We start from the raw sequence: 21,396 nt of genomic DNA on the forward strand, positions 1-21,396 counted from the left end.
TTCAGTTCCCCGTGTCGGTACCAGGGGGCTACAACCCTGTCCCGGTCCACCTCGGTTCTGCCGAGTCGTCTTCCCATCTCCTGTTGACGGAGACCATTGTCTGCCTCCTAGCCAGTGGCACCAGGGCTCCTACCCTGGTACCATTCAACTTGAACTTTCCTGCTGGAGCTACACTTAGCTCCAGCCCACACTCCTCTCCAAACTGAACTTCAGACTCAACTAAAGCTTAACTGCTTGTTTTCCCGCCCTGGGCTATCTAGACCCCTGGGTGGGCGGTCATGCCCACTGGTGTTTCTAACTTTCCCTAAGAGGGGGTGACTAGGGTTTCTGGTTGGCTGTGTGTTTGCTAGTGAGGGAACGGTATAATGCGGGGGCCTATTTGTGACTACCTTATTTTGCCAGGGAGTCACATTTATATATATATATAAATATATATATATATATATATATATATATATTAGAAGGTGGCCCAATTCTAATGCATCAGCTATTCTAGAATCTATTGTGTAGGTAATGTATGATTTTTGTTATATATATATAGATGTTGTTGTGTGTAGTTGCCAAGTGTTTGTGTAGGGCGCTGTATGTTCTGGGTGTTGTCTAGGTGTGGGGGTGTGTGAGAGAGGTGTTGTTTGTGTGTTGCGTTGTGTGTTGCATTGTTTGTGGAGCGCTGTGTGTCTGCAGCGTTGTGTGTGTGTGGTGCTGTGTGTGTTGCGCTGTTTGTGTGGGTGTGTGTGCGGTGCTGTGTGTGTTGCGTGGTTTGTGTGGGTGTGTATGTGTGTGTTTTGGGGGGAGGTATGTTTTGTGCAGTGTGTGTGTGTTGGAGGAGTAGTCCTGGCGGGAGAGGAGGATAATAGGTGGAGTAGTCCTGGGGGGAGGTGTATAGGTGCCCAAAGTGTGCGGGGGGCGTGGCCGAGCAGGCAAAGTGGGGGGCGTGGCCGAGTGGGCACAGTGTGCGGGGGCATGGCCGAGTGGGCACAGTGTGCGGGGGGCATTGCCGAGCGGGCACAGTGTGCGGGGGCGTGGCCGAGCGGGCACAGTGTGTGGAGGGCATGGCCGAGCAGGCACAGTGTGCGGGGGTGTGGCCGAGCGGGCACAGCGTGCGAGGGGCGTGGCCGAGCAAGAACAGCATGCGGGGGGCGTGGCTGAGTGAGCACAGCGTGTGGGGAGCGTGGCCGAGCGGGCACAGTGTGCGAGGGGCGTGGCGGGCCGAGCGGGCACAGTATGCGGGGGGCGTGGCCGAGCCGAGCGGCCAATGCGTGCGGGGGGCGTGGCCGTGCTGAGCCGAGCGGCCAATAAGTGCGGGGGGGCATGGCCTGGCCGAGCCGAGCGGCCAATGCGACGGTTGTCACTGTAATGACGTAATTTTGGTGCAAGACAGACAGACAGAATAAGGCAATTATATATATAGATATATACACAGTATATACAGTATATATACAGTGTGTATATATAAATGAGAAAAAATTCCACCCTCACACTGTGAAAAACCAAAATAAATTCTACCTTATACATAAATGGAGGTATATAGAATATTAGAATGGCTATTGTAATACCAGCCCAGCGCCCCTTCACGGCAACCTTCTTTGCTGGGTCATACACTACACTGCATCTTCTCTGGGTTTTAAAAACCTACAAGATCAGCTGGTGAACAAAAAGGAGGCTACTGAAGCAGCCAAGATCTGAAGTGCAAATCCAACAAACAGAGCATCACTCCCTGTTATATGCATTATACAATAGAAAAAAACAGAATGAAACAGGGGTTCCCTTGCTGGTTTCCCACGCTGGTATTCACCTGCGTTCAAACCGTACTGGCAGCACCTTTACAATGTGAACAGGTGTGTATCTGGATGTTGTATAAATATGAGAAAAAATTCCAGCCGCACACTGTGAAAAAACAAAATAAATTCTACCTTATACATAAATGGAGGTATTTATATATATAGGGTGGTCCAAAAGTAGGTTGACAGTATGCGTGATAGGGTTATCAAACATGGTGTACAGTGAAACTGACTCAGTTTCCCTTAGCAACCAATCAGATTCCACCTTTCATTTTCCAAAGAGTCTGTGAAGAAAGAAAAGTGGAATCTGATTGGTTGCTAAGGGCAACTGAGTCAGTTTCAGCAAAGGGATAGAACACGCTGAACACACACGTGGACACAAACATACACATACGCACCTATACCATGAACCATGCAAAACGTGTGTTTTGCACGGATGTGCGAAAGAGGCCTAAGGCCCATTGTACAAGTCTGTGAAACTTTGGCTGTGCTCAGATCGGAAGAGCCTGATCCCCCACCAGAGTAACTGCATTATAGGTACAAATGGAAGCAGTTAGCCCAGTTTGGTGGGACGAGCAGTAAAGCCAGATCTTATGCTATAAATGCAATCTGTGCTTCACGGACGTGTTGTCACATAATACAGTGAAGTTCTGCGTTTTGAAAAGATTTTCACAAAAAAACCTTTTTGTTCCTTTTTATTTTATTTTATTTTTTATTTTTGTCAACATTTCTGTAAAGGCAGAAATTGCCATGATTTCTGAATTGCCGCAAAACAGCAATATTTTCGCCACAATTTTTAGAATCCTGTCAGAACTGCACCTTATGAATATCACAAAAATAAAAGTACTATTATTGCAACAACTGTGAAACTTTTTACCATATCCAGCATGGTGGAGGTGTAACTGAGATATCTGAAAAAAGATGCGTGGAGCTCTTAAAGGGGTTATTCGCTAGACTGACAACACATACATCTGGAGGAAGCGAGAGCAGCAGCGCTCACTTACTCCGGATGTCAGCAATTTGTCCGACGTTGGGGAGAGTGACGCGGCTGTTGATTGGCCAGCGGGATGGCGTTACGTCACACTTTTACCCGATCGTCAGAAAAGACAGTGCCCACACTGCTGAAACCGCACCGGCACCAGCGGTGAGTATCAGTTTTATTATTTTAAATGGGGAAACATACAGATTTGAGAAGGGGTTGTCCGAGTAGAGGGCAACTTCTTTACCAGAATGCAGGGTCCATTGGAAGAAGACGACTGATGCCCGTATCTGTCCTCCATGAAGCTTCTTACAAGAATATATTTGGGGACGAACTTTCTCTGAGCTACTGATTTTCTTTCGCTAGTCCAAAATTTTTGTTATTTACCTTGCTCAGAAGTAAGGTGAGAAGCAAAGGGCCCTCCTAGCTTCAGGCTGCAGTTACACCAGATATGTCTAACTACATTTCAACAATCATAGTACAAGACTTCCAATTTATTTACCTTCGTTGTTTCTAATGAATTCTGCAGATTCCAACTGGATATCAGTTACTCACAAGATTATGATGATCTTGAAATATACAAACAGCATTCATATAATACCAAAACAATGAAAAAACACAATCCTCAACTATCTAGTGCCCGGCTGGAACCTCCACCCCCTCCCCAGGGGGTAGGTGGAGGCCGGCATGACGTGGCTAGGGGGGATAGGGTGAAGAGAGAGAGGGGTGGGGGTTTAGGGACCGTTAGGCTAGGAGCGGGGAAAAGCTTGGCATTGCTGCGGCTGCAGCTGAAGTAGTTGTCACTGCTGGACGCTGCTGTTAAAAAAAAAAAAAAAAAAAAAAAAAACCCCGTTCTATTACCTGCTATGGATGCTTTGCTGGAGGAGCTGCGGGGGGCGGCCCGGCGCCATCCCTCCGGCTGGTTGGAGGAGCAGCTGCGGGCGGTGCTGGCCGGTGGCGTGGTGTCGGGTGCATCTGCGTCTGCCCCGGCTGGGCCGCAGGCGCGGCCCGCTCGTTGCGGTCGGCGGTCGGGGGGGGCTCCGGGGCCGGCCGCGGAGGTCCCTCCTGCAGCTAGGGGGCGGCCATGCCGCAGGTCCAGGCCTCCGGAGCGCCTCTCTCCCGGCGGTTCTGGGCGGGCCACGGGGCAGGCGCGTCCTGCTCGCAGGCCGCGGTTGGAGCCGGGGCGGTCCGGTGCAGTGCCTGCGGGGCCTCAGCGGCAGCGGGGAAGCCCCATCAGGGACCCTCCGGCGGTGGGGGAGGTGTCCAGCTTCGGGAGCCCCCTCCGCGCCGGGAGGAATTCACGTCCGCGGCTGAGGTCAGCGGTGGTTAGTAGGCCTCGGCCCGGTATGGGGGAGGGGCCTGCTGCCACCTGGCATCAAGAGGACCTGGAGGATGCGGCGGGCCGCACTGGCGAGGTTCCGGTCGGGCGGCCTGGCTGGACGGCACGGGAAACGCAGGACGGACGGCGGGATCCCTGGCAGGAGGTCGGCGGGCCAGGGCAGGACTGCTCTGGGTCTCAGCAGCAGCCTGGTGGTCGGGATCCAGGAGCGGCGGTGCGTGGACCACCTGGATTGGGCTCGGGACCGACCGATCCGAGGTTACCTGCGCCGATCGGACCTGTGGAGGACTTCAGACAGGAGAGGGACGCGGCGCCAGGGACGGCTGGACGGCAGGATTCGGGATTGACGGCTGGCGGGATCACAGCTCCTGCGCAGCTTGGTGAGTACAGCTCTGTGTCTTGTTTGTCTTCTTTGACTAATGATGTGTTAGGTAGTGCAGTGGGTCTGGCTGGGGCTGGGATGGCTCAGGGGCAGGCGGCTCCGCCGGGGTCATTAGGGGTTGTGGAGGTCTTGTCGGAGGTCAGGCAGTTGTTGGCGCGGCTAGAAGGGAGCAGGAGTGTCGGAAGTTGTGCGTCGGCGTGGGTGGGATCTGGGGTCCCGGGTGTGGGGGTGGCAGCAGCGAGTGCAGCGGAGGTACGGCGGGGGTCCGAGCCAGTGTCGGTTTCTGTGCAGACGGAAAAAGACAAGGATCGGATTCATTTGGATGATAAGGCGAGGGGGGAGGTTTACGTGTGTTTTGAGGGGCCGCTGGGCTCGCATTTAAAGAAGGAAGTTAGGGAAAAAATTTGGAGGGATGATTATGTGGAAATCTTCTCTTTGTTGCCGTTAGAGAAATTTAATTTGGACAAGCCCAAGAAAGACGACAACAAAAAAGAGGATGAGGAGAAGCGGCGGTGGCGGTTGATCCCTCAGACGTTTACAAACTGGCTGCAAGCGTTTGCAATTTTAGCCAGTGTAATAGGGGAAAAGGCGCCGGACAACTGTTCGCACCTTTTCTGCTATTTGGATTCTATAGGGGAAGCTTATAGGGTGTATGGGGGGCAGGCCTGGTTGCGGTACGACGAACAGTTTCGTCAGCGGAAAGCCATTCGGCCGTCCATAAGATGGGACCAGAAGGATATTGGGCTCTGGTTGCGGGTCATGGCACCGACTCGGTATGGGCAATCCTTTCCAGGGGCGGCCGGGGCTTCCGGCCAGGCTGGGGGGCGGTACGGCCAGCAGGCCGGCGGGGGAGCCGGAGGTCAGCCAGGAGTGCAGAAAGCAGGGCTTTGCTGGCTCTTCAACGAGGGCCAGTGCAAGTTTGGGGAGCAGTGTAAGTTTAAACACCACTGCTCACACTGTAGCGGCACCAATCACGGGGCGTCAAAGTGTTTCCGACGTAGCAGGGTCAAGGGGGGGCCTGGTAATTCAAAAGGGGGAGACTCCAGTGAAGCTTCGAGAGATGCTCCCTTACCTAAATAGGTTTCCTAGGAGGGAGGAGGCGGAGTTGCTAGCGAGGGGTTTTCAATTTGGTTTTTGCATTCCTTCTGGAGCAGGTCCGGGGCAGGGGCATTTTAAGAATTTACAGTCGGCAAGCCAGCATCCGGAGGTGGTACGGGAGAAGTTGGAAAAGGAGGTGTCTTTGGGGCGTATGGCGGGGCCTTTTCGGTCCCCGCCTTTTCCGGATCTGGTGGTTTCACCATTGGGGGTGGTGCCGAAGAAGGAGGCGAACAAGTTTCGCCTGATTCACCACTTATCTTACCCGCGGGGGGGGGGATCGGTGAATGATGGTATAGATCCTGAGCTATGCTCGGTGGTGTATACGTCGTTTGATGAAGCGGCGGCCTGGGTGCGGCGGTGTGGACGGGGGGCTTTGATGGCTAAGACGGACATTGAATCCGCATTTCGGTTGTTGCCGGTTCATCCGGACAGTGTACGCTTGCTCGGCTGTTTTTGGGAAGGGAATTATTTTGTTGACAGATGCCTGCCCATGGGATGCTCGTTGTCCTGTTCATTGTTTGAGGCATTTAGTTCCTTTTTGGAGTGGGTGGTTAAGGATGTTTCGGGTTTGCAGTCTGTTATTCACTATTTAGACGATTTTTTCTGTGTTGGTCCTGGTAATGCGGGGGTTTGCCAGAGTTTGCTTGCAACGATCGAGTGGGTAGCTCAGCGTTTTGGAGTCCCATTGGCGCCGGGGAAGACAGAGGGTCCGGGGACATGTATTTCTTTTCTTGGCATTGTTATTGATTCGGACAAGTGGGAGTTTCGGTTACCGGCGGATAAGGTGGTCGCTCTCAGGGAACAGGTAGCAAGGGCGCTGAGGGTCAAAAAGCTTTCCCTGAGGGAGGTGCAATCGTTGCTGGGCAGACTCAATTTTGCGTGTCGGGTGATGCCGATGGGGCGGATTTTTTCACGGCGGCTGGCGATGGCCACTGCGGGGGTGCTAGTGCCTCATCATTTTGTGCGTCTGTCAGCCGACGTCAAGGCGGATTTAGAGGTGTGGGGACGATTTTTGGCGGACTATAACGGGCGGTCCCTCTTCATGGAGCCTCTAGTGGGTAATTCGGAGTTGGACTTGTTTACCGATGCATCTGGGGGTCAGGGTTTTGGGGCTTATTTTGGAGGAGAGTGGTGTGCAGAGGGATGGCCGGAGGTTTGGCGGTCGGCGGGGCTGGTGAAGAATTTGGTGCTGTTGGAAATCTTTCCTATTTTGGTGGCAGTGACTCTGTGGCGGGAGCAATTTCGGAACAGGCGGGTGCGGTTTTACTGTGATAACATGGGGGTCGTGTTAGCAATTAACAATATCTCGGCCAACTCCCCTCCGGTGATTAAAGTTTTGCGGAGATTAGTGCTGGCCTGTTTGTCCATCAATGCTTGTGTATCTGCGTCGCATGTGCCGGGGGTGTTGAACTCTATTGCTGATGCTCTCTCTCGTTTCCAGTGGGATCGCTTCAGGGAATTGGCGCCGGGGGCGATGGCCGTGGGATTGCAGTGCCCTCTCGAACTTTGGAGTGTGGTATGAGGGCAGTTGGACATTTGATCAAAGGATCGTTGGCAGAGGCGACTTGGACGGCTTATCAGCAGGCGTGGCAGCAATGGGAGGCTTGGGTGCAGTCTTTTGGTTTGATTCGGTCGGTGGAGGATCAGGTAGGCGTGTTACTCTTGTGGATTGGGCGGTGGTCGGCATGGGGTTGGTCCCAGGCGAAGGTGGGTCGGGTGGTGGCGGGCCTGGCCTTTGGTTTTAAGTTGCGGAATAGGCCGGATTTGACGAAAAACTTTTTGGTGCGGCAGGCGTTGAGGGGGTTTCGCCGGGGGCAGAGTTGTGGGGATAGAAGGAGGCCAGTGTCTTTCGCTCTCTTGGAGCGAATGGGGGCCCACCTGAGTGCGGTGTGTTCGTCTGTTTTTGAGGTTATTTTGTTTCGGCTGGCGTTTTCGTTTGCGTTTTTCGGGGCGCTCCGGATTGGGGAATTGGTGGCGGTTAGTCGGCAAGGTTCCGGGGGGATTCAGGCGCGAGATGTTCTTTTATCTGACACCAGCGTGGAATTTTGGCTCCGGAGGTCCAAGACGGATCAATCCGGCAGAGGACGGCGGGTGTTACTGGGGATGGTGGCGGAATCGGCAATGTGTCCGGTGCGGTGTTTGCGGGAGTTTAAGGGGTTGCGACCGCGGGTAGATGGGCCGTTGCTTTGTCATGAGGATGGTTCTTTCTTGTCGAATTATCAGTTTCGGGCAATTTTCCGGAGGTGTGTGGAAGGTCTTGGCCTGGATCCTGGTTGTTATGCGCCTCATTCTTTTAGGATTGGAGCAGCAACTGAGGCGGCCGTGTGCGGGTTGAGTCCGGAGATAGTACGGAGGATAGGTCGGTGGGAATCCAGGAGATATTTGAGTTATGTGCGCCCTTAGCATGGCCTATGAGGTGGGGAGTTTTGGATTTGTTGTGTTATGGTATGGTACTGTAATGTTTTTGTTGTCTTCCTTTGCAGGGGACTTTTCCCGTTTGGTCTGGATATTGGGCCACTCCTTTGTGCACTGGGCAGCGATCCGGGCAGACATCCGATCGGAGGGTCGTCAGCTGGGCTTTGCACGAAATGTGGCAGTACTCCGGTGGTTGGGTATCCGGGGCATGCGGTGGATGCGGGTGTTGCCCGAGGTGCACAGGGCAATGCGATTGGACCGGGCGCCGGATATTCTGGTATTGCACGTTGGGGGGAATGATGTGGGAATGGTGGCGGGCCGGGAGTTGATCAGAGATATAAAACATGATTTACTTCGGCTGTGGGTGGCTGTACCAGGACTTCGGACGGTCTGGTCAGAGATTGTCCCGAGACGGACATGGCGTAGGGCTCGGTCAGTTGAAAGGCTGAATAAGACCCGTATAAAAATCAATCGGGCCATTTCGGGTTTTGTAGTGAGGAATGGGGGGGTGGCGGTCCGTCATTTTGATTTGGAGGCGGTGGATCAGGATTACTGGTTGGCAGATGGGGTTCACCTGAATGCAGTGGGGACAGATTTGTGGACTTTGGGGATTCAGGAGGGTATTGAGCGGGCCATGGCATTGTCCGGTAGAGGGGGGGTCTCGAGCGTTTGAGGGGGTCAAAGCGCTCTCGTTGTGGTGGTGGGGGTGGGGTCCTCGAAGTTGGTGAAAATTGGATTGGGGGGTCCCAATGGAGGTGGAATCCCCCCCGTTAATTACTGGTTGGGGAGTGGTCTGGTGATCATGGGGGAACATCGGCTTGGTGGGGTCGGTTCCCGTGCTTGGTGGTTTAACCCTTCCCCCTCATATTTGTTTGGTGCTCCCGAGTTTGTGGTTGCGGCTGGGAGTAATGGGGTTGAGGGGGAAGGTAGGATTGGAGTATTGGGTGATCACCAGATTGTTTGAGCTTCGAGGACCACAACCCCCTGTTTTATAAATGTTATTATAAGTTATGTTAAATAAAAGGCTGCTGTGGCCATTTTATCCAATTATGTGTCTGTGGTCATTTCAATAAGGGGTTAAGTATTGGGGGTGGGGGTATGGTAGCAGTTAAGGGGTCACCAGGACTCCACTATGCCAACGTCATGTGTTCTTTGTTATTGCAGGGTGCACTACGTATAGCTCCTGGATTGACAGATGCGTTTTGCAAACTGGTAAGGACACAATTTTACATTGACAGAGTATTTTTCTGGTATCTTAAGTATTTTTTGACTATACAGAAAGAAGAAAGTAGTAATATAGAATGTAATATATTGAAAGGATGTACTATTTTCCTGTTCTTTATAATAATAGAATATAAATATATTATATAAAATAATTAAAGTGATACTCCACATTAAAATGCAGCTCTGGAGTGATTAGTTGGAATTGTGAGGTGGCCTGTGATCGAATTACTGAGTATAGCTGAGTACACGGCACATGTGTGACCACCTGTTAGGGCCAGGTGGACGGGCAGACCCAGGAGGTGGATCCACTGGACCGAACTCCTTGATGAAGGCAAGGGGTCCGGTAGCCGGAGCACTACGGGTAGCAGGACAGTCCGTGTACAAGAGTAGAACGGTGAAGTCCCTGGGACTACGGAGTCAGAGATGGTAGTCCGGGTGACGGAGCTCAGGTTCGGAGGCCGAGATGTTGTCAGGCGGAGTCCGGAACCGATGGAGCGAGAGGACGGGTCACCGCAGGGATCAGAGGTGGTACGGACTGACAGGATGGCAGATAGTCAGCGTTCGGGGTTCTGGATTCAGCAGGACCGGATGGCGAGGCAGGAACGGCTCTAGAAGAGAGAGAGGTGAGTATCTCACAGGAACACAAGGAGACCTGACTCCTAGCTTGGGAAACACGAAGAACAGGCCCCGCCCACTTGGACACTAATCCCCTTTATACCCTGTACCTGTGTGCTTAATTTCCTGTCAGTGGACGCTGGCCCTTTAAGAAAGGGTCAATGACCGTGCGCGCGCCCTAATGCGCATGCGCGCGGCCCGGGTGCCAGAAGCCAGGGCAGGGAGCGGTGAGGAAGAAGCAGAGGAGCCGGGCTGGGGCTGTGTAACCGACAGACGCCGGGAGCGGGGACCGGGACGCCTGGAGACCGCGGGCAATGGAGGCTGGAGACCGGGGAGAGAAGCAGAGACGCCGGGGAGCGTGGCAGGTGAGCCGGGGAGCAGGGCAGGGGACCCGGGGAGCGTGACAGTACCCCCCCCACACCCCCCTCCCCGCAACCGGGACAGGAAGGCACGGATCAGAGGAGTACCCACATTCTCCCGGGGCTCCCAGGACCTATCCTCAGGACCATACCCTGCCCAGTCCACCAGGAAGAACTGTCGGCCCCGTACAGTTTTCATGGCCACGATATCCCTTACCGCATAGATGTCATCATCGGCAATTGGAGGAGGAGCCGAACTGGCAGCAGCGGAGAAGGGACCAAGGACAACCGGCTTGAGCAGAGAGACGTGGAAGGAGTTGGGTATCCTCATCGTGGCCGGGAGCTGCAGCTTGTAGGAGACCTCATTGATCTTGCTGAGGACTTTAAACGGCCCGATGTAGCGAGGACCCAGCTTGTAGGATGGTAGCTTCAATCGGACGTACTTGGAAGCAAGCCAGACGAGATCTCCTGGAGAGAAACACGGAGGGTCCAGACGCCTCTTGTCTGCGTGTCTCTTCATCCGCAGGGAAGCACGTCCAAGGGACGCCTTGACAGAGTCCCAAATCGTTGCAAAGTCACGGGCTACAGCATCAGCAGCAGGGACATCCGAGGAAGAGGATACAGGCAATGGGACGGAAGGCTGAAGTCCGTAAACGACATGGAAGGGAGAGCTGGAGGAGGACTCACTGACGTGGTGGTTATGGGAGAATTCAGCCCAAGGAAGAAGCGTGGACCAGTCGTCATGATGGGCGTTGACGTAGTGACGTAAGAAGGAGGTCAAGATCTGATTGACTCGTTCCACTTGGCCATTCGACTGAGGATGGTAGGCTGAAGAAAAGTCCAGAGTCACTCCCAGATGTTTGCAGAGAGCCCTCCAGAAGCGAGAGGTGAACTGAGTTCCTCTGTCAGACACAATGTGTGATGGAAAGCCATGCAAGCGGAAGATGTGTTGTATATAGGCGTCCGCGAGTTCCTGGGCAGAGGGCAGTCCAGCCATAGGGATGAAATGAGCCATTTTGGAGAACCGATCCACCACGACCCATATGACTGTGTGTCCGGAGGACAGGGGCAAGTCCGTAATAAAGTCCATTGCAATGTGTTGCCACGGAACGGAGGGTATAGGCAGAGGCAGAAGACGGCCATATGGCAGATGTTTGGGCGTCTTGTTCCTGGCACAAGAGGAGCAGGCTGAGACAAAAGAAGCGACGTCCGTGCGCAGGGATGGCCACCAGTAATGACGTACAATCGTACTCCATGTTCTCTTCTGACCAGCATGGCCGGCTGTTTTCGAGGCATGGCCCCAATGCAACACTTTTTGCCTGTCGGTCTCAGAGACATAGGTCTTCCCGGGCGGTATCTGGGCCAGGGTGACAGGGGCCACCGGAATGATTTTACTAGGACAGATGATGGGCTGGAATGACTCCTCCTCCTGTTCCATTGGCAGGAATGATCTGGACAAGGCATCTGCGCGTACATTCTTGTCCGCAGGTCGGAAATGGAGCTGGAAGTCGAACCTGGCAAAGAACAAGGACCACCTGGCTTGCCGTGGGTTCAGTCGCTGAGCGGACCGCAGGTATTCCAGGTTCTTGTGGTCCGTGTAAATGATTACGGGGTACACTGCTCCCTCTAGAAGGTAGCGCCATTCCTCCAGAGCCAGTTTGACTGCCAATAGCTCTCGGTCCCCGATGGTGTAGTTGCGTTCAGGCGCTGAGAAGCTCTTGGAGAAGAAACCGCAAGTCACCATCTTCCCGGAGGAGGACTTCTGCATGAGCACTGCTCCGGCTCCCGAAGAGGAGGCATCCACCTCCAAGGTGAACTGTCGGTTTAACTCCGGACGGTGGAGCACAGGGGCGGAGGCAAATGCCCGCTTCAGAGAGCCAAACGCGGCGTCGGCCGCAGGTGACCAGTCCTTTGGATTAGCCCCCTTCTTAGTCAAGGCGGAGAGAGGAGCAGTTAGAGCCGAGAAGTGAGGGATGAACTGGCGGTAGTAGTTTGCGAATCCCAGAAAGCGTTGGATTGCCTTCAGTCCAGAAGGAGGGGGCCAGTTAAGAATGGAAGAGACCTTCTTCGGATCCATCTGCAGTCCGGTATCGGAGATAACGTAACCCAGGAAGGGAAGAGAAGACTGCTCGAAGACACACTTCTCGTACTTGGCGTACAGCCGATTTTCCCTCAGTCGTTGTAGAACCAACTGCACATTCTCTCTGTGGGTCTGGAGGTCCGGAGAGAAGATCAAGATGTCATCAAGATACACCACCACACAGATGTAGAGAAGGTCCCGGAACACGTCATTCACCAATTCCTGAAAGACTGCTGGTGCGTTACACAGGCCGAAGGGCATCACACAGTATTCATAGTGCCCATCGCGAGTATTGAACGCGGTCTTCCATTCGTCCCCAGAGCGGATGCGGACCAGGTTGTAGGCACCCCGAAGATCCAACTTGGTGAACACACGAGCTCCTCTAAGCCGATCAAACAATTCGGGGATGAGCGGCAGGGGGTACTTATTTTTCACGGTGATTTGGTTCAATCCCCGGTAGTCTATGCATGGGCGTAGGTCGCCCTCTTTCTTCTTAACGAAGAAGAAGCCTGCTCCAGCAGGAGAGGAGGATCTCCGAATAAATCCCCTTGCCAGGTTCTCCGTGATGTAGGTAGACATGGCCCTTGTTTCGGCAGGAGACAGCGGATATATCCGTCCTCGAGGTGGTGTAGTTCCCGGGAGCAGGTCAATAGCACAATCGTAAGGACGATGTGGCGGAAGTACCTCAGATTCCTTTTTGTCAAAGACGTCCGCGAAGGACCAATAGGCCGAGGGCAGTCCCGGTAGGGACTCTGGAACCGGAGGCCGTCGGATGGGTTGTATGCTCTTCAGACATCTCTCGTGGCAAGAGGAGCCCCATCGGGTGATTTCACCAGTGCCCCAGCTGACTGACGGTTCGTGTGTCCGTAACCAGGGGAGTCCCAGCAGGATGTGATGGGACATGTGTGGGAGGACGTAGAGAGCGATGTTCTCGGTGTGCAGGGCACCGATACACAGTTCGACCGGCCTGGTGATCCAGGAGATGGTGTCAGAGAGGGGTCTCCCATCCACAGAGGCAATCACGAGGGGTTTTTCGAGTGGAGTAACAGGCACTTGGTACTTGTCCACCGTGGCCTGCTGGATGAAATTGCCTGCTGCCCCAGAATCGAGGTACGCCTCGGCAGTGAACCGCGTCTCTCCCGTTGCCACTTGAACAGTCCACATAACCGGGTCTGAGAGAGTCCCAGCACCTAGGGTGGCCTCTCCTACCAACCCTAGGCTTTGGAGTTTCCCGGCCTCTCTGAACAGGAGCGTAGCAGGTGTGTGCCCTCTCCGCAGTAGAAGCAGAGGCCCTTGGCGAGCCGCTCTGCTCGGCGTTGTTCAGACTGCCGCACACTCTCGATCTGCATGGGCTCGTGGACGGAGACACCAGATGCCGTGGACTGAAGTACGGCGGGCTTCTGCAGAGGAGAGGAATGCCGTATCGGACGTCTCTCACGGGACACTTCTTTGGATCGCTCCTGAAAGCGAATGTCCACTCGAGTCGCTAGGGTAATCAGGGCGTCCAGGGTGGTCGGTACGTCACGGCCAGCCAGCTCATCTTTAATTCGACCCGAGAGTCCTTCCCAAAAGGCGGCGGTTAGAGCCTCATTGTTCCACCCGAGTTCCGAAGCCAAGGTGCGAAAACGGATGGCGTATTGACCCACCGTCAGAGTTCCCTGACGTAACCGGAGAAGAGACGAGGCAGACGCGGAGGCGCGTCCGGGCTCGTCAAAGGTGCCACGAAATGCCTGCAGGAACTCCTGGATGTTCTTGGTCACAGGATCCTCCTTTTCCCACAAGGGGTTCATCCACGCCAGTGCCTCACCCTCTAGATGGGACATGATGAATGCGACCTTGGCTTGGTCGGAGGCAAACAAATGCGGCAGCTGCGTGAAATGGAGGGAGCATTGGTTTATGAATCCCCTGCAGGTCTTGGGATCTCCGGCGTACCGGGGTGGTGAGGCCAAACGAAGTCTGGAAGCATCCGGAGAGGCTGACACGGAGGCTGGAGCCGTGGATTGTCTAGTGGAAGCCCGAGATGCTGAAGATGTAACTGACGCTTGTAGCGTGTTCAGGCGGGCGTCCACAGAAGACATGAATTGCAGCATGCGGGTCTGAGTCTCACGCTGGCGTGTGAGTTCCTCCTGCAAGGCTGCTAGTGCTTCGGCGGGATCCATGGCCTGTTCTTACTGTTAGGGCCAGGTGGACGGGCAGACCCAGGAGGTGATTCCACTGGACCGAACTCCTTGATGAAGGCAAGGGGTCCGGTAGCCGGAGCACTACGGGTAGCAGGACAGTCCGTGTACAAGAGTAGAACGGTGAAGTCCCTGGGACTACGGAGTCAGAGATGGTAGTCCGGGTGACGGAGCTCAGGTTCGGAGGCCGAGATGTTGTCAGGCGGAGTCCGGAACCGATGGAGCGAGAGGACGGGTCACCGCAGAGATCAGAGGTGGTACGGACTGACAGGATGGCAGATAGTCAGCGTTCGGGGTTCTGGATTCGGCAGGACCGGATGGCGAGGCAGGAACGGCTCTAGAAGAGAGAGAGGTGAGTATCTCACAGGAACACAAGGAGACCTGACTCCTAGCTTGGGAAACACGAAGAACAGGCCCCGCCCACTTGGACACTAATCCCCTTTATACCCTGTACCTGTGTGCTTAATTTCCTGTCAGTGGACGCTGGCCCTTTAAGAAAGGGTCAATGACCGCGCGCGCGCCCTAATGCGCATGCGCGCGGCCCGGGTGCCAGAAGCCAGGGCAGGGAGCGGTGAGGAAGAAGCAGAGGAGCCGGGCTGGGGCTGTGTAACCGACAGACGCCGGGAGCGGGGACCAGGACGCCTGGAGACCGCGGGCAATGGAGGCTGGAGACCGGGGAGAGAAGCAGAGACGCCGGGGAGCGTGGCAGGTGAGCCGGGGAGCAGGGCAGGGGACCCGGGGAGCGTGACACTACCGCTGCATTCCAAATGGTGTAACAGGTCGGACGGGGATAGCCGTGGCCGAGGTGCACATCATCCAAGCCCCACCACATTACAGTAAAATGGGGGTCCTGGCTGGGTATGTGAGCTGCTATTATTTTGGGGATACATCTCAGCAGACCGCATACTGCCTATGGAGTCAGGCCAGGACCAGATGAGGTAGAGTTAAAAAAGAAATACCAAAGTTCAAAAATAGACTTCTTACTGATCAAAAAATTGATGAGAAGTGTATATATCAGATAGCGGGCACAGCTCTTTACCTTTACCAATTCTTCCTCTGTACAATCCAGAGAAAGGAACTTTACAGTTACATTTGGATGTACACTACTTCCATCACATGTTACAACAGTCCAGGGAACCAGCATGGCAAACTCCATCTGTGAGGACCATACAGGTCGGGGTGTGTTGCTACGCACCCTCACAGCCACTCTTAACTCATAATTGATTTGTGAGGACCCCACTGGCTGAGGTGCACAATTAAGATTCCTTACTAGTAATCTCAAGGACCATTTGATGAGTGCTCCATTCTCCTTGCTGTACCACTGCATCTTCAGATCTCCATAGGAGAACTTGTATCCCTATATGGCTCTAGCTTTATATCGAGTACAGATAATTGTTTGCCTAAGGCTGGTTTCACACTACGTTTATTTAACATCCGTCCATAACGTTTTTTTAGCGGAAAAACGGATCCAGTGCAAATGCGTTTTCACTTCAATGCATTTGCAATGGACTCGCGTTAACATGCGTTCACCTGCGTTTGCGTGCGTTATAGTGAGGATCCAGCGACTTGCAGTTTTTTAACATCTTTCAAAAACGCTACTTGTAGCGTTTTTGAGCTGCGTCCAAATACTGCATGTCACCGGATCCTGACTAAACAGCACGCAAACGCAGGTGAACGCTGGCGTGCTGATAGACAGGATCCTGCTTGCTCTACTGAGCATGCCCAGAAACCAGTCTCGCGTGATCTGTCTCTCTCTCCTCCTCCCTCCCTCACTCTCTCTCTCTATCTCTGTCTTTCCCCCTTCCTCCCCTCCCTCTCTCTCCCACCTGAGAGCTGCGGACACTCGTAACCAAGGTAAATATCGGGTAACCACTTCTCTTAGTTACCCGATGTTTACGTTGGTTACGTGTGCAGACAGCCCTGCTCCTAGCAGCTGCAGACACTCGTAACCAAGATAAATATCGGGTATCCAAGCCCGATGTTTACCTTGGTTACCAGCGTCTGCAGCTGTCAGAAGCCGGCTCCCAGTCTAGTTCCCCTCACTCCCGATCACATGACTCCAATGCCCGCCCCTAAACATCCAGTGACAGGATCCTGCAAAATAACAGATGTGTTTGCATGCGTTTTTTGCTGTAAAAGCAGGATCCGCTTTTGCAGCAAAAAAACGTTCCTGACGCATGTTAAATAAACGTAGTGTGAAACCAGCCTAAGGCCTGCTTGCCTGAGATAACGATCTTACCTAGCTTAGTTCTCTTTAGGCCACCTGACCTACTGCTCCCCCTGAACAATGTTCTGCACCATTGATTAGACCTCCTGACCTGGGATAAGGACCTCCTCCTTCCCTTTATCTTTGATTGGCTGCGGACTGAGATACAGAATCCTGCTGTCTGTTAATCTTTGCTTTACTTCAGAATGTACAATCTGTGTAACTATTTCTGGGCACCAAATAGATAAAAACAACATTTATACATATATATATATATATATATAGCAATGTGTTATATAATCACTATATCTTCAGGGCGGAGTGTGGGCAGCTTCTTCACTCCATTAGAGGGGTATGTCAGAACGCAGGTACTCAGGATCGGTGGGTTCCAGTGGTGGGCCCAGTGATATACAAGTTTTGACCTGTCCTGTGGAAAGTTGATCATTTGCATACATGGGAATTATCCTTTAATGATAAGAACTAGAGTTGAGCGCGGTTCGCGGTTCGAGGTTCTCCAGTTCGCGGCTCGAGTGATTTTGGGGGCTGTTCTAGATCGAACTAGAACTCGGGCTTTTTGCTAAAGCTCGATAGTTCTAGATACGTTCGAGAACGGTTCTAGCCGCAAAAAGACAAGCTCATTCCTAGCTGGCTTTCCGCTGTAATAGTGTAAGTCACTCTGTGACTCACACTATTATGAAATTTCAGCGTATAATGTGCAGGAACAGCGCATTCAGATCACTGCTGTATGGATAATGGCGATCGCCATTTTTTTTTTTTCCCTTGTCTTCCTTCCCTAAGCGTGCACGTGTAGTGGGGCGGGCCAGCATGTCAGCCAATCCCAGACACACACACAGCTAAGTGGACTTTTAGCCAGAGAAGCAACGGCATGTGTGATAGGATGTCCATGTCACATGTCACCGCATTATAAAAACGGACATTTTCCTCCAGCACGCCATTATCTAACTTCTGCCTCCTTGGTGTCAGCCACCGCTGGCGCAGCTCCTGTCTCCGATACTGCTGTGTACGCTCTATACACAGCGCTATACAGAATAGGGATAGAAGTTTCTATTAGTCCTTTTAAGGGCTAATACCGGCAGGGTCAGAGCCATAGGTGACAGTCAGGTCCGTGAAAACAGATTTTAACAGCTACACAAGATGACAGCGTCTGTGTAGCTAAGGTCAGGGATTTCCTCGCTGCATTTCTCCATTAGGAGGGATAGAAAGGCAGGCTTCCTTTCCTCTACCCAGACCCACAACCCTGCCACTGTACCCTCCTGCCCTTTGCACACTCAAGCTCATTGTTACTAAGCCATTATACTAGCAAACACTGAGTAAACTTAGTGGCATCCTAAAAGTGGATGTTGGACTTCCATTAGTGTCCCACTGGTGCAAATCTATGTGCAGCACCTCTGCATTGCACACTCAAACTCATTGTTACAAAGCCATTATACTAGCAAACACTGAGTAAACTTAGTGGCATCCTAAAAGTGGCTGTTGGACTTCCATTAGTGTCCCACTGGTGCAAATCTATGTGCATCACCTCTGCATTGCACACTCAAACTCATTGTTACTAAGCCATTATAATAGCAAACACTGAGTAAACTTAGTGGCATCCTAAAAGTGGCTGTTGGACTTCCATTAGTGTCCCACTGGTGCAAATCTATGTGCAGCACCTCTGCATTGCACACTCAAACTCATTGTTACTAAGCCATTATACTAGCAAACACTGAGTAAACTTAGTGGCATCCTAAAAGTGGCTGTTGGACTTCCATTAGTGTCCCACTGGTGCAAATCTATGTGCATCACCTCTGCATTGCACACTCAAACTCATTGTTACTAAGCCATTATAATAGCAAACACTGAGTAAACTTAGTGGCATCCTAAAAGTGGCTGTTGGACTTCCATTAGTGTCCCACTGGTGCAAATCTATGTGCAGCACCTCTGCATTGCACACTCAAACTCATTGTTACTAAGCCATTATACTAGCAAACACTGAGTAAACTTAGTGGCATCCTAAAAGTGGCTGTTGGACTTCCATTAGTGTCCCACTGGTGCAAATCTATGTGCAGCACCTCTGCATTGCACACTCAAACTCATTGTTACTAAGCCATTATACTAGCAAACACTGATTAAACTTAGTGGCATCCTAAAAGTGGCTGTTGGACTTCCATTAGTGTCCCACTAGTGCAAATCTATGTGCGGCACCTCTGCATTGCACACTCAAGCTCATTGTTACTAAGCCATTATACTAGCAAACTATGCTGCCAGTTTAAGGGCCGTAGTTGCCTTGTCAGGGATAGTTATTGTTGTTTATTCTGCTGTTAATAAAGATAGACCACCGCTGAAATCTACACCACCTCTCAATTTTTACTACCACATTTTAAGTGCACAATCTTGTCGCAATCAAAATGAGTGGCAAAATGACAGATGCTGGTGGAAAGGGGAAGAGGCGTGTTGGAAAAGGAAAAAAAGGGTTTGTCCGTGGGGAAGGTGGCAAAGCTCCATTAACATCTGCTGAAGATAGACCATCTTCCAGCAAAAGTAAGATGTCTACTACTTACCGTGGACAATTCGATGTGCTCCCTTTTTTACGGACACGAACAACTGGAACAAAGGTAGATGATGGCCAAAAAAGGAAAATGCTTGAATGGATCTCAAGTGGTCCAACAAGTGCCCTCTCCGCCACCTCAACTACCGCATCCAAAAAACACCAGTCCTCTGAGTTGTCATCCCAATCAAACTTGCTTTCTCCCAGCTCTGAAGTCTCCATCCGCCCTGCACAGTATGGTGGAACTGAGATGGCTGAGTCTGCAGAGCTCTTCAGTCACACTATAGCCTGGGAATCAGAGGTCTGCTCCCAAGCTACAGTGACTACAGACCAGGAAATGGTCTGCAGTGATGCCCAGAACCTTTGTGACTCTGATTCAGGCCGTGAGGACCAAGATTCTGAGCATAATGTTGAACCTTTTTCACAAACTGTAACACCTGTTGTTATAGACAATGAGGAACATACTGATGACGATGAGACGCAGATACCAGATTGGGATGACGACTTAAATATTCGGTCAGGGCAAGAAGAGGCTCGGTCTGAGGGTGAGGGGAGTGCAAACACAACAATTGATGAGGAAGTTCTAGATCCCACCTACTGTCAACCCACAGTCAGGCCCTCAAGGAGGTCAATAGAGACGGTGGAGGAGGATGCAACTGACGACGAAGTTACCTTGCACCTTCCTGGACAGAGTCGGAGCACTGGTAGCACGTCTACAACTGCATCCTCAGCCACCACTGTGCCTCTGAGCACTAGTCGGCGTGGATCAGCAGGTCGCATGCCCTCTAAGCCTTGCCTAGCCTGGTACTTTTTTGAAATAGCAAAAGATCACCCAAATTATGTGATCTGTAAAATTTGTCATGATTCTGTTAGTAGAGGGCAAAACCTCAGCAGTTTGACAACTTCTTCCATGAATCGTCACATGAATAAATATCATATGTCCCAGTGGGAAGCTCACCGTGCTGCAATGCGGCCTAGCGGAGCGAACCATCCATGGCCTGCCCCTTCCAGTGCATCCGCGCGCTCTTCATCTTCTAGGACTGTGGGGACAGCTGTCACACCTGGTTTTCCATGCACAACTTCCACCACTGTAACCGCAACAGGAAGTTTGCTTGGTAGGTCATCAGTTGGTTTGGAAGGGGAAGCAAGTGCGTGTGTACAGCTCTCTCAGACATCGATAGCACCAACGTTGGATGAAGGCAACATCATGTCTATGCCTGCACTTTCCTCACAAACCTGCATTTTTCCAGGGACACCCTACTCAACACTGTCTACACACAGCAGCCAGATCTCTGTCCCTCAGATGTGGACAAATAAAAGGCCATTTCCTGCGACCCATGACAAAGCTAAGAGGTTGACTTTATCCCTCTGTAAGCTCTTGGCTACCGAAATGCTGCCTTTCCGCCTGGTGGACACACAGGATTATAGAGACCTTATGTCTGTCGCTGTGCCCCAGTACCAGATGCCCAGTTGCCACTACTTCTCTAAGAAAGGTGTGCCCGCGCTACACCAGCATGTCGCACACAACATCACCGCTTCCTTGAGAAACTCTGTGTGTGAACGGGTGCATTTCACCACCGATACTTGGACCAGTAAGCATGGACAGGGACGTTACATGTCGCTGACTGGGCACTGGGTAACTATGGTGATAGATGGTGAAGGGTCTGCTGCACAAGTCTTGCCGTCCCCACGACTTGTGTGTCAATCCTCTGTCTGTCCAAGTTCCGCCACTGCTTCTGCCTCCTCCACCTCATCTGGGTCCTCCACCTCCGCCCCAAGCCTGCCTGGTCAGGCCACCAGCGTTCTCACTGTGCAGAAGGAATCACGCACCCCTCATTACTATGCTGGCAGCAGAGCGCAACGGCATCAGGCGGTCTTTAGCTTGACATGTCTTGGAAATAGGAGTCACACAGCGGCTGAGTTGTGGGCAGCTCTGGAGACTGAGTTTAATAAATGGTTGTCTCCACTCAACCTGCAGCCTGGTAAGGCCGTGTGCAACAATGCTGCAAACCTGAGTGCGGCCCTTCACCTGGGCAAGGTGACACACGTGCCTTGTATGGCTCACGTGTTGAACCTTGTTGTCCAGCAATTTTTAACACACTATACCAGCCTAGATGGCCTTCTGAACAGGGCACGAAAACTGTCTGCTCACTTCTGCCGTTCAACTGCCGCAGCTGAGCGACTTGCATCGCT

General features: G+C 52.5%; 1 protein-coding gene across 1 annotated transcript in view; it reads left to right on the forward strand.

The window, feature by feature from the left end:
* The window catches only part of LOC142250075 (uncharacterized), a 127,878-nt gene that overhangs the window by 35,751 nt on the left and 70,731 nt on the right, over positions 1–21,396 (forward strand). Inside the window, exon 4 of the mRNA XM_075322134.1 lies at positions 9,159–9,206. Coding sequence (XP_075178249.1) covers positions 9,159–9,206 — 48 coding nt within the window. The remainder of the gene's footprint in view (positions 1–9,158; positions 9,207–21,396) is intronic.

Source organism: Anomaloglossus baeobatrachus, chromosome 8 (assembly GCF_048569485.1).
Source record: "Anomaloglossus baeobatrachus isolate aAnoBae1 chromosome 8, aAnoBae1.hap1, whole genome shotgun sequence".
Taxonomy (NCBI): domain Eukaryota; kingdom Metazoa; phylum Chordata; class Amphibia; order Anura; family Aromobatidae; genus Anomaloglossus; species Anomaloglossus baeobatrachus.